Source organism: Schistocerca serialis, chromosome 11 (assembly GCF_023864345.2).
Source record: "Schistocerca serialis cubense isolate TAMUIC-IGC-003099 chromosome 11, iqSchSeri2.2, whole genome shotgun sequence".
In the NCBI taxonomy this organism is placed as follows: domain Eukaryota; kingdom Metazoa; phylum Arthropoda; class Insecta; order Orthoptera; family Acrididae; genus Schistocerca; species Schistocerca serialis.
In genome coordinates this window covers 41,760,350-41,772,394 of record NC_064648.1, presented here as the reverse complement: position 1 = coordinate 41,772,394, position 12,045 = coordinate 41,760,350, and the positions used below count along the sequence as shown (strand labels likewise).

At 44.8% G+C, this 12,045-nt stretch overlaps 1 protein-coding gene across 1 annotated transcript in view; it reads left to right on the top strand.

Moving 5' to 3' along the window:
* Positions 1 to 12,045, top strand: part of LOC126427208 (ankyrin homolog) — a 127,992-nt gene that overhangs the window by 95,571 nt on the left and 20,376 nt on the right. Inside the window, exons 2-3 of the mRNA XM_050089440.1 lie at positions 321 to 897; positions 9,812 to 9,955. Coding sequence (XP_049945397.1) covers positions 332 to 897; positions 9,812 to 9,955 — 710 coding nt within the window. The 5' untranslated portion in view covers positions 321 to 331. The remainder of the gene's footprint in view (positions 1 to 320; positions 898 to 9,811; positions 9,956 to 12,045) is intronic.

Genomic DNA, 12,045 nt, shown 5'->3' with positions numbered 1-12,045 from the left:
AAACACTAATCTCCTCATTTTGAAAGACTTCATGATCACTGCACTGTAGCTACAAATTGAAGAAATTGGGTCTTTCCATTTCTGAAGACATCTTGTGGACAATGAGGATGCTGCAACGAAATAGAAAACCTCAAAAATCATGATATCGAATATTTGGAGCTGTTAACCTGTGGCAGCTGTTTTACGCAACGAAGATATCGTGGTGTTGTAATCCACCTGTATGGACAGCCTTAACGAACTGTTGATCGACACAGGTGTCTCTGCATGTGTTGAAGGTGCTTTGTAGCGGCAAAGAGCTGATCAGTAGTGCTGTGTTTCAGAATTGACTACCATGGCAGCCAGCAATGAAGTTCAGGAGAGCACAGTCGTACACCTGGGCGACCTACTGGACGAGGGGAAAGGCGCCATGGTGACTTTGGTGGCGGGGGAGACGCGGCTGGTGGCACACAGAGCAGTCCTCGTTACCGGCAGCCCCGTATTCGCCTCCATGCTCCAGCACGACACACTGGAAGTTGGAAGCTGCCTGGTCAACATCACAGACGTGGAGGGCCCGGTGCTGAGAGAGCTGCTAACATACATGTACACCCTCCGTGCCCCACGACTGGCGAGCATGGCTCCACGATTACTGATCGCTGCTGACAAGTACTGTGTGTCGAGCCTGAAGGCCCAGTGTGAGCAGCAGCTGGCCGCAGCACTGGCTGTGGACAACGCGGCGGCCACGGCTGTTCTCGCGGTGCGACACTGCTGCCCCGGCCTCAGGCAGACCGCCGTCTCCTACATAAAGGGCCACACATACCAGGTGATGGCCACGCAGGGCTGGGCTGACGCAGTGCGCACCCAGCCAGAAGATGTCGTCGAACTGAGCAGGCTGCTCGCAGAGACACCGCCAGAATCCAGGTAAGCACGAAACGATCATCATTGATCACTCATGTGAATGTGTGTAAAATTTTACTTAATTTACCTTCCAATTTACGTTTCATGCTCACGGACGTAGTAGCTCATACTCTGCTGCTACTTTTCGTTTGTTAGCGTTGCACCATCTGCAATGGTTCAATTGTGTTGCATTCATTAAAGATGTCCAGTGACATGTCCTGTACGTGGCATGTACGGTTGTGTAATTGATATAAAACTACATACAAATACCATGTATCCCTCTGCGTGACCAATTAATTTTGTCTACTCTGGTCGGTGGTTATTGGCATGTACACTGTAGTACTGTCGAAAGTTCAGTGAAGCACATACGAGTAAACCGTGTCCTTGTTTACGTTGTGAGTGACTGGACATCCGCAAGTTTGCCAGGCCGCGTACTAACACTGTACACAACGATACGTAAATAAAGCGTTTGTTGCATCGTAGCAGGTCAATCACATCGCGATTACGAACAGTGTGCAGGTCACTCTCGAATCGCGAGATGTGCAATAATGTCGCGTTCCACTCACTTCACACGTCAAATTCACATTCCAATTTCTCGAGGTAATTGACGCATTGCGATGTAATTGACGTATTGCGATGGAATTAATGCCATTACTATTATGATTTATCATGTTATTGATTGTGTATGGAATAATATAGGGTGTCCATAAAAAAAAACTAAGTTTGTGCTGAAACCAGTATTTGCACTTGGGTTAGAAAGTCTCACAGTATTGACTTTCGTGAGCGCCTGCCGTACATTCATACGCGTGAAAGCTGTCAGTATCTGTTGGGGGTTGCTGAGATATTGGCTGTGAAAAGTTCAGGTGGGACATCCCGTATCAACCGAATACTGTAAATAACATTTCGACAGTTTACTTGTATACTTCGACGCAGGTGTATACAACAAATAAGTATGCATAATATAAAGTTAACACGAAATCGTTCGATTTTTTTTTCTGTAGACCTTGCTCATCTAGTGGAATTTACCAAAGAAGCTCTGCTTGTAATATTCCTCTTAAGATGTAAAAATTTTGTTCGAAATATTTTACATAATCTGCAGTTTCTCCAGTTATATGTAAGGTTTTAAGTCATTTTAAGTCATTTTAAGTCATTTTCGACACGAGATAACCATCCTGAGGCCGTTTTTGGCACTGTAGTACCACTTTGCGTGTTTTTCTGAAGTGCCTATTATACAGAGGTAGTATGCCATAAGCTTTTATTACTGGAAAAATGCTGGCTAAAAACGACGTTTGGTGCCTCAGAACCTATGCAATGGCCCTAAAACCCTTACCATGTATTCATTACATCACTTAAAACTATATTTATACTTCAGATGGGATATCACACACAAATTTTGCATGCATATGTACCGTAAATGTGAACTTTTGGGTATCATAACGGATAATGATACTAAAAAAGGGTTGAGTTACCGAAGAATGTTATCTTAACAAGACATGGCAAACATTTCTATATGATATCATCAATAGAGATGACACTCCCCATAATTGGTCCTTTCCCAAGCCGAAAATCGTGGTCCTTTCCCAAGCCGAAAATCGTGGTCCTTTCCCAAGCCGAAAATCGTGGTCCTTTCCCAAGCCGAAAATCGTGGTCCTTTCCCAAGCCGAAAATCGTGGTCCTTTCCCAAGCCGAAAATCGTGGTCCTTTCCCAAGCCGAAAATCGTGGTCCTTTCCCAAGCCGAAAGTCGTGGTCATTTGCCAAGCCGAAAGTCGTGGTCATTTGCCAAGCCGAAAGTCGTGGTCATTTGCCAAGCCGAAAGTCGTGGTCATTTGCCAAGCCGAAAGTCGTGGTCATTTGCCAAGCCGAAAGTCGTGGTCATTTGCCAAGCCGAAAGTCGTGGTCATTTGCCAAGCCGAAAGTCGTGGTCATTTGCCAAGCCGAAAGTCGTGGTCATTTGCCAAGCCGAAAGTCGTGGTCATTTGCCAAGCCGAAAGTCGTGGTCATTTGCCAAGCCGAAAGTCGTGGTCATTTGCCAAGCCGAAAGTCGTGGTCCTTTGTGGCTTTCACAGGAACCGCCCACTAACAAATAGTGCTTTTACAAGCCACCCAAGGCCTCATCTAATGCGAAAGAACCAGTTTGCCTGGGCTGGATGAAGTGTGTGTTGTTTAAATTTTGACCCTGTACTGAAGGATAGCTACAGTATGCCATCTCTTCCGACAGGTATACAAATGGTTTGGTAGGCTAAGGGGTATCCGAAACACTAGACGGCTTGTCTCTGTCACCAACAGAACTCGAATTATGACCCCCAGAAAAACCGCATTCTGGGGCGCAGCATTTGGAGCATTATGGTACCTTGATGTGTGGTGCACGGGCCGACTAAGCATAAGTCGCTTGCTCAGAAGTGATACATTTCATTCAGTCTAATCACCAATTGGTGTTCCTTACGCATTGGATGCTTCTGCCATAGTAATTTGCTTTCATTTCCTTGTTACGTGTATGCACGAGACAGCAATTTCTATAGCTAACTTATTTTATTGCTCCCAAGCAGTACTAGGGGAATGTGGCAAAATTTTATATGCCACATCAAATAAAAAAATGATAGTTTCTTGTGATGTGACAACAGATAACCGTCCTACATAATTTAACACGACAATTAATATTTGAAACAGCAACACATCACTACTGTTTTGTCTTTTCAAGAAATCTTGTTCCTCACACATTCATTACATGTTAACATAGTTCTGATTGCCGTTCAGCTTGCAGTCATTAACTTACAGATCTTCTCAAAGGCAACAGTCACAGGCAGCTGATGTTACAACTACTTCCTTCATGATTTTTTAGGTAACATTACTGGGAAACAGCGGTATGTCAGTTAAGTAACATTAGTAAGAAAGTCTCGATCACATATTCATTTATTAAAGACATGACCGTTTTTCACCTCTAGAAGTAGGCCATTTTCAGATATTGCTCTGCAGAGATAAAAATTGAGTGCTGATTTACACAGGGAAGTCTGAAAAATATGAAAGAGTGTGCGATAAAGCGACGTATCGTTAGCCATCGGGATGCCAATGACGACGCTTGGATCGGCTGTGCTCACCCCAGCTGCAAAGCTGCTGCTGATGGCTGAGCATCAGTGTTAGCCAGTGGGAGGCAATTTGTCTCTTGTGTTAAGATCTGAATGTTGTTGCTGTGGTCTTCAGTCCTGAGACTGGTTTGATGCAGCTCTGCATGCTACCCTATCCTGTACAAGCTTCTTCATCTCACAGTACCTACTGCAGCCTAAATCCTTCTGAATCTGCTTAGTGTATACATCTCTTGGTCTCCCTCGACGATTTTTACCCTCCACACTGCCCTCCAATGCTAAATTTGTTATTCCTTGATGCCCCAGGACATGTCCAACCAACCAATCCCTTCTTCTTGTCAAGTTGTGCCACAAACTCCTCTTCTCTCCAATTCTATCCAATACTTCCTCATTAGTTATGTGATCTACCCATCTAATCTTCAGCATTCGTCTGTAGTACCACATTTCGAAAGCTTCTCATCTATTCTTGTCTAAACTATTTATCATCCACGTTTCACTTCCATACATGGCTACACTCCATACAAATACTTTCAGAAACGACTTCCTGACACTTAAATCTATACTCGATGTTAACAAATTTCTCTTCTTCAGAAACGCTGTCCTTGCCATTGCCAATCTGCATTTTATATCCTCTCTACTTCGACCATCATCAGTTATTTTGCTCCCCAAATAGCAAAACTCCTTTAATACTTTGTGTCTCCTTTCCTAATCTAATTCCCTCAGCATCACCCGACTTAATTCGACTACATTCCATTATCCTCGTTTTGCTTTTGTTGATGTTCATCTTATATCCTCCTTTCAAGACACTGTCCATTCCGTTCAACTGCTCTTCCAAGTCCTTTGCTGTCTCTTGACAGAATTACAATGTCATCGGCGAACTTCAAAGTTTTTATTTCTTCTCCATGGATTTTAATACCTACTCCGAACTTTTCTGTTTCCTATATTGCTTGCTCAATATACAGATTGAATAACATCGGGGAGAGGCTACAACCCTGTCTCACTCCCTTCCCAACCCAAGATCTGAATATCCACTTTTAAAAATGCATAAAAATTTAAATGTCGACCGGGAAAAAACAGGAGTTTGTATTACCTACAGATATACAATATCTTAAAAACTGTTTTAACATTAAATAATAAGCCTACGTGATATAGGTTAAACAGTAACCAAGAAGCGGCCTTGAAGCAATAGTTAGCATTACGAAGACGCTGTTTAGATTGCAGCTGCCATTAAGTCATCACTTACGTACAGAGCTGCTCAAAAAGAAGCAACAGATTTCAAACTTTCATTGCTTCCAAACTACAAAAGAAAAACACAGCTGCAGCATTCCTGGAAATCGAAAAGTTCAAATTCTTGTGCATACAATGTGAGCACCGTTTGTTACACGGAAAATACCAAACCAGTGGCTCATTTCCTGCCAGACACAAAGCAGATGGTCTCTCGTTACAGAATTCGCAGCTTCAGCAGTGCGATGTCGCAGACTTTGAAGAGTGTCAGGCATAGGGGAGATGAAATCGCGATGTTTTACGTAACCCTACAGATAAAAGTGACAGATTTTTAGGTCAGAGATGCTGGATTGGAAGAGGCGAAGCAGAAGATGAACTTCATTGCCGGTGGCCCCCTAAGTCTCCAGGCCTGTCGGCTATTACGAATATATGTGATAACTTAATAGCAGTTGCTATGGAAAAAGTTTCTTCGTTATGCTATCACCTCCAGATGGCGTTCTGGATTACAGTTTAACTTATTACATTGGCTTATTATTGTTTTATAAAACTATCTTCAAGATGCACGATATCTGTAGGGTATAGAAAGATTTACTTGGTAAAATTTTTGTATATGTTTTTAAAAATGGATGTTAAAGTCTCTTTCCTGCTCTCTTCCACACGGTCTAACCTGCAGCTGCTCGGCCATCAGCAGCAGTTTTACAGCTGAGGTGAGCACAGCTATTAAAAGCGTCGTCTTTGGCAGCCCAATGGCTTACGATACGTCATTTTAACGCACAGTTTGGTGACTTTACCTATGTAAATCACCACTTTCAATTTTTCTCTGCAGAGCATTATCTGAAAGTGGTCTAGCATTACAAGCAGAGACAAGCCATATCTTTAATAAATGAATGTGCAGTCGAGGCTGCTTTCATTAATTTTACTTACTTCATGCAATCATGAATTCTGGAGTCCTCACAGAAACACATTTTTTTAGATTGTGTATGTGTGTTTCCTTCCAAATCTTGTACAGGTTTCCACTGAATACAGTGATGAATTCAAACTTTTTAATTTGGATACAGTGGCAGCAGGTGGTAATATATTTACATTGTCCTCTTTATTGATCTTCCTCATACGCTCATTCGGCATTGTAGTTGGATGGACCTATTAAGTGAAGTGAGGCATTTCCTCGGGTCTATCAACCCTATGTAGTGGACAACACTGAAATGTTACGATGACATTTTTAATGAGTGTAAAATTTTCCATTGGCTTAGCTCTATTCTAATGCCTTGCAGTCTTTCTGGACTGCTACCTTCTCTGAAGTACCTTCCTACGAAGTTAAGTATCTGCTGTCTTAACCCTTTCGTGGGCAAAATTATTGAGCAGTTTTTTTTAATGAATGGAGAGCAGATAGTAGTTAACAGGTAGGTATATTTATCATACAGAAATCAAATTTGCTCCAACTGTGAAAGTGAGGTCACACAACAAGGTGGGAAGTATTCTTCCCACTGCCCTTCCTTGGAGTTAAATGACAAAAGCAACTTTTCAATATATGTCATTTATTTGACAAATTTACTTCTCTTGCTGCAATGATTATTCAGTTACTTGCCGTGAAATTTTCTGAAACATGGGTCTATGCAAAGTGGTATTTGAAAATATGTGCAAACACAGCGAGTGCTCTTTTCCGCAGCTTTGGTAAGACAATGACGGCACGTCCAGTAGGTTTCTCCTAAAATGGGTTGATGCTCCGCTACAGCCACGTGACGAAAATCTTCAGGTACTTTACCCCTATTTGCCAAAAAGACAGCGTTTTGTCCACGCCTTTTTTTGGGATGAGAAGCCAGCGATCAATTATCTGGCTAGATGGATCCTGTATGTGAGCTGATCATGCTATCCACTTTCTCTTTTACTTATTTTCGACAGGATAAAACTGTTCACTGCAGCAACGTCCACCAGGAAATAAAATATTCTGTTTCACCATTTTACAGAACGTCTGCCAATAGCATACCTTTCTCGTAGTTGATCAAAGTTGCCACAACTTCAGGACAAGAAATCTCTGTACTAGTACCATCCTTGTTTATCCTTTTCACTGTGGCTGTTTCTCATGGGTCATGAATTGAGGACAGGAAAGTGACTGGACGGTTATCCATCCATTTTACTGCAGAAATGGCTCCTTTTGTTTCAAACTGGAATTCTCCTCGTTCCAATTTTACGTTTTCCTTCATAAATTTGGGCGAATCAAAAGTATTTACCTTACACTATAGCGTTGAGGACAAAATCACAAAATGTCACGCAAACGGCCCTCAAAGGCTCCTCTACATAACGACACTCAGCTACACAATGCCTCTGCGCGAACGTACAGCAAAAACGGCGGGAACTTCCGATTGGAAGTAACAGCCTATACTGTTTACTAGGTGGTCGCACCATACAGAGGTGGGAACTGTGAATCCCACGGCACTAGGAGCGAGTTCATTGTAGTGGGAAGCATGTTTCCCACGGATCACGAAAAGGTTAATGTTTGTCTGTGCCTGTCACAGCTCAACCCATGATAAATGAGCTACAAATGCTTTGATGATCCATAGTGTTACATTCAGAACATTTAAAGGTCCAAGAAAGAGCTCTGTTGGTTCCCTTACAAATTCAGTTTGAGTATTGCTGTAGTGGTGTATTTGCAGTGTCCTGATGAGTAATCCTACTGTCAGTCCAGGAGTACTGAACCCTTCAATTTACCTTTGGTTTTTTCTTCTGAACAATATATTGTTTGGTTCACTTACCTGCTGTTACGGAGGAACTTGGGACAACCAGTGTGTAAACTGGCGAAATAGTGAGTCGTTGAACTTAGGGGGCCCACTAATGTGGCAGGCAGTGTGTGTTGTGTCGCCACTCCAGACAGTCCCCTGGCTGCAGTAAGCGGCCTCCCCCCCCCCCACTCACTCCCCCCCCTCCCCCCTCACTCACTCCCCAACCCACTCACTCCCCCCCCCCCCCCCCCCACGAGCACACGTGCACACACTCGCGCACTGGCCGCTTATGCTGCGCATGTTTGTAGCTTGCCCGGGCATTCTAATTATCGTCTCCTGTTCCCGCAGTCAGTCGTCCATCTCCCAGAACGTCGGCCCCGTTCGGGTTGTACGATCACCGTCAGCGTCAGAGAGCTTCTCTCCGGGCTTGGGGTGTTCCCTCTTCCACCTCCTTTCTGAGCCCCTCTGCATACACCCTCGTGGTGCGTGCCTCGCCCTTGCCTTCTGCTCGAATTGGCACAGGGCCCGAAGGACTCAGTCCCTCTGGAGGCCTTCCGCCGCTGCCTTTATTCCATCCTAGCCACGTATCAGGGCTCTAGCGTGTTTTACACTGACGGTTCGATGGTTGCTGGTCGTGTCGGCTATGCTGTAACTCTAGGGGACCATTACGAAAACGATCCTTGCCGGCTGGCTGCAGCGTTTTCACTGCTGAGCTGGTCGCCATCTTTCGTGCCCTAGAGCATATCCGCTCCTGCCCAGGTGAGTCCTTCGTTATCTGTAGCGACTCCCTGAGCAGTTTACGAACTATCGACCAGTGTTTCCCTCGCTCTTGTCTGGTGATGGCTGTCCAGGAGTCCCTCCATGCTCTTGCCCATTGCGGCCGCTCTGTGGTCTTTGTGTGGACCCCAGGCCATGTTGGGATACCCGGCAATGAAAATGTTCACCGCCAGCGAAAGAGGCCATCAGTAAACCATCTCTGGACATTGGCTTCCTGGAGACTGATTTGCTAGCTGTCGTACGCCTCAAAGTTTTCGCGCTTTGGAACGCTGAATGGCGCGATCTGACCACGCCTAATAAACCCCGTGCTATCAAGGAGACGACTGTGTGGCGAGTCTCTCGCAAGGAGTCTGTCGTCCTCTGCCGACTGCGCATTGGGCACACACGGATGACGCACGGCCACTTATTGCGCCGTGAGGAAGCCCTCTCTATGTCGCTGCGGGTCGGCTTTGACAGTGGTCGACATTTTGTTGGCTTGTCCACTTTTAACTGTGCTCAGGCAGACGTTTGCGCTGCCTAATATGCTCCCTGCCCTTTTAACTGAAGACAATGCTATGGCAGGCTTAGTTTTGCGTTTTATTCGGGAAGGGGGGCTTTTATCACTCAATCTGTTTGTCCTTTTGTATTGAAACAAATGGTTCAAATGCCTCTGAGCACTATGGGACTTAACATCTGATGTCATCAGTCCCCTAGAACTTAGAACTACTTAACCCCAACTAACCTAAGGACACCTCACACACATCCATGCCCGAGGCATGATTCGAACCTGCGACAGTAGCAGTCGCGCGGTTCGAGACTGAAGCGCCTAGAACCGCTCGGCCACAGCGGCCTGCCTTTTTGTATTGATTCTGGCCTTTGGCCAACGATTTTAGTCTGAGTTTTTAGTGTGTTTTTTCCTTTCGGTGGTTGGCTTTCCCTTTTTTGTCTCTATGGTCCGCCAACCACTGTCACACTCCGTGTGATTTTAATTCGTTTTGTCTGATCTCCGTCTGAGTCTTTTTTGTCGTGTGTCGTCTGTTGTCTGCATTACTTGTTTTTCCTCTGTGTGGGTGTTTTTAAGTTTTGGAACAAGGGACTGATGACTATAGCAGTCCGGTCCCTTTAATCCCACAACCAACCAACCAACCTCTTGTTTTCAGCACGCCGGCCACCGCGGTCTGTGGGCCCTCCAGCTCCAGCTCCAGCCCCGGCACTCAGCCGCCCAGCGACCACGGCCGCTCTCCCGCCGTGGCTGCCCAGCACACTCCCCCGCCACCTGATGACGCCGCTGTCTCTCGACTGCGGTGAGTACTGTCACTGCAAACACACGACTTGTTCACCCAGAGTACCACTTAGTGCTATGTCAGCTAAATGTTATACTAAATGATGTACATTTTTTTAAATTTTTGATAAAGTTCAGCTTGTAGCTATCAGGAAAAATTATTTCTTCATTTAATTGGAGTGTTTAATGTAACTGCTGCTCTTGATGGTGTTCGCATATCTTACAAATTAGTTTCACAAGGTGCGACTGTAAGATGGCAAGAACCATGCCCCTTACATGAAGTCATTAAAGATCACCTAACTCACGTTGAGCGAACAGTAGGGCTGAACACAAATGACTGACAAGGCACAATGCATCTTGTAGAGGGTATAGTATGGATGTATTGGAATAATTAATGTCGGGTGATGGTTTTAAAGTAATTCACATGACATGAAAACTTCGTGGAAATGCGTCGATTTACTGGGGACTAGTTTATCTCAGGGAAGTATACAGATTTAACCATGGCCGGCTGGGAAGTGGCGAAGCGACAATAGGCAGCTTAGGGCAGCTCAAGCTGTGAGAAAACGGTAACGGGGTGCGGCCTCCAACTGCCTTAAGATGAGTGACATGGAGTGGGTGGTTGACCCCATGCTGATGTACCGGGAAGCAGCCGGAGAACTTGTACGCTTGTTGATAAATGTCCGTCATTTGAGTAAGCCGCGCAAAGCTACGGTGCAGCGGTCAACAGAGGCCAAAATATGCGTGTTTGTGCGTATAGCAACTTCACGCTGAATTCACGGTCCGCAGAGTCTGAAGTAAAGGGAACATAGGAGCGAGGAATTTGAAGTACTCTCCTGGGAGTCAGAATTCCGGAAAAATTGGTGTTTCGCTAACCTTGATGGGTGGCCTGGGAGGAGCTAAATAGCAGAAGTTGATGGGAAGAGAAATTTTGTGGGAATTTGTTCACTTCCCAGAGCAGGCATTGTTTGGTGCTGGGAAGCGACGCATACTTAATGCAACTTGCGCTGCAATTGGCGTAAGTGATTTTGCTGGAGGGGAAACAGAGGCGAAGAGCAGACTGGGAGAAGTCTCTGTAGAGGTCTTCCGTTCCCAGCTTGCCTAGAGTGCGGACGTGGCGTTCTTTACTCAGCTTGCCTGAGAAAGGGTGAGCATCTCTGCAGTTTAGGATGTAGCAAATGGAACGATTGAGCTTGGAGATAGAAAGTTTTGGTTCAGCTATGTACTGAGCAAGATAGCTAGGAGTGAATAGATGAGCGCAGCCTTGCAGCACCATGAGGCCAGCCGACGTCCTCACGACGACGACGCTTCGCCATGCTGAATTCGGTGATATTGCACCCGCTCCAGCTGATTAATTTGTTGGATGACGTCGGCAAAGTTTCCACGAGGGTTTCATGGGCCGTGTATTGGGGAATCCTTCTCGCACTTCGCATTATGACTGGGTCAATAGATAGGAATTAATTTTGATTTATCGCGCTTTATGCCATGTAAACGCAATTTCCTACCACTGCCTGATAGGAGAGTCTTGTAATGTGATGACTGAAGGTCGGGAGTTAAAATAAATTTGTGCTAATCGAGTGCATCTGTTTTCAATCAAGTACTTGAAATCCCAAGTCACTTTCTTAATTAATTTTATGTTCAACATTTGCATCTGGTGTTCAATAGCTGAATATAACATCAATGTGCACCCCTCTTTAATTAAAAGTGATCGATTCTGAATAAATTAATGTCAACACTGCCACTGCAGTTCAATCAGGAGTCACCGGGCCTTATTAGTTTTTTGCGTCATCCGACATTGCGGCAGTTTTGCACTCTTTGTTGATCTGTTAGTCAATTAGCTGGGGTGAACACACACCAAAACCAGATAAGTGACGGGTGGGGTGTTACACGACATCGTCGCGAAAGAACACAGTGACCTGTATATGTAATAACTTTCCTTTAATTTACATCTATGGTCACAATCTTTTTTGCGTAACAGATTACCGGTTTCGGTCTTTAATGACCATCATCAGATCTGTTTCATAAAAAAAGGAAGTCCTAATGTACTGCAGCCATAGTGGCATCGTCAAATGTTAAATGCTGGTGCTGATTCCGCATTTAACATTTGATGATGCC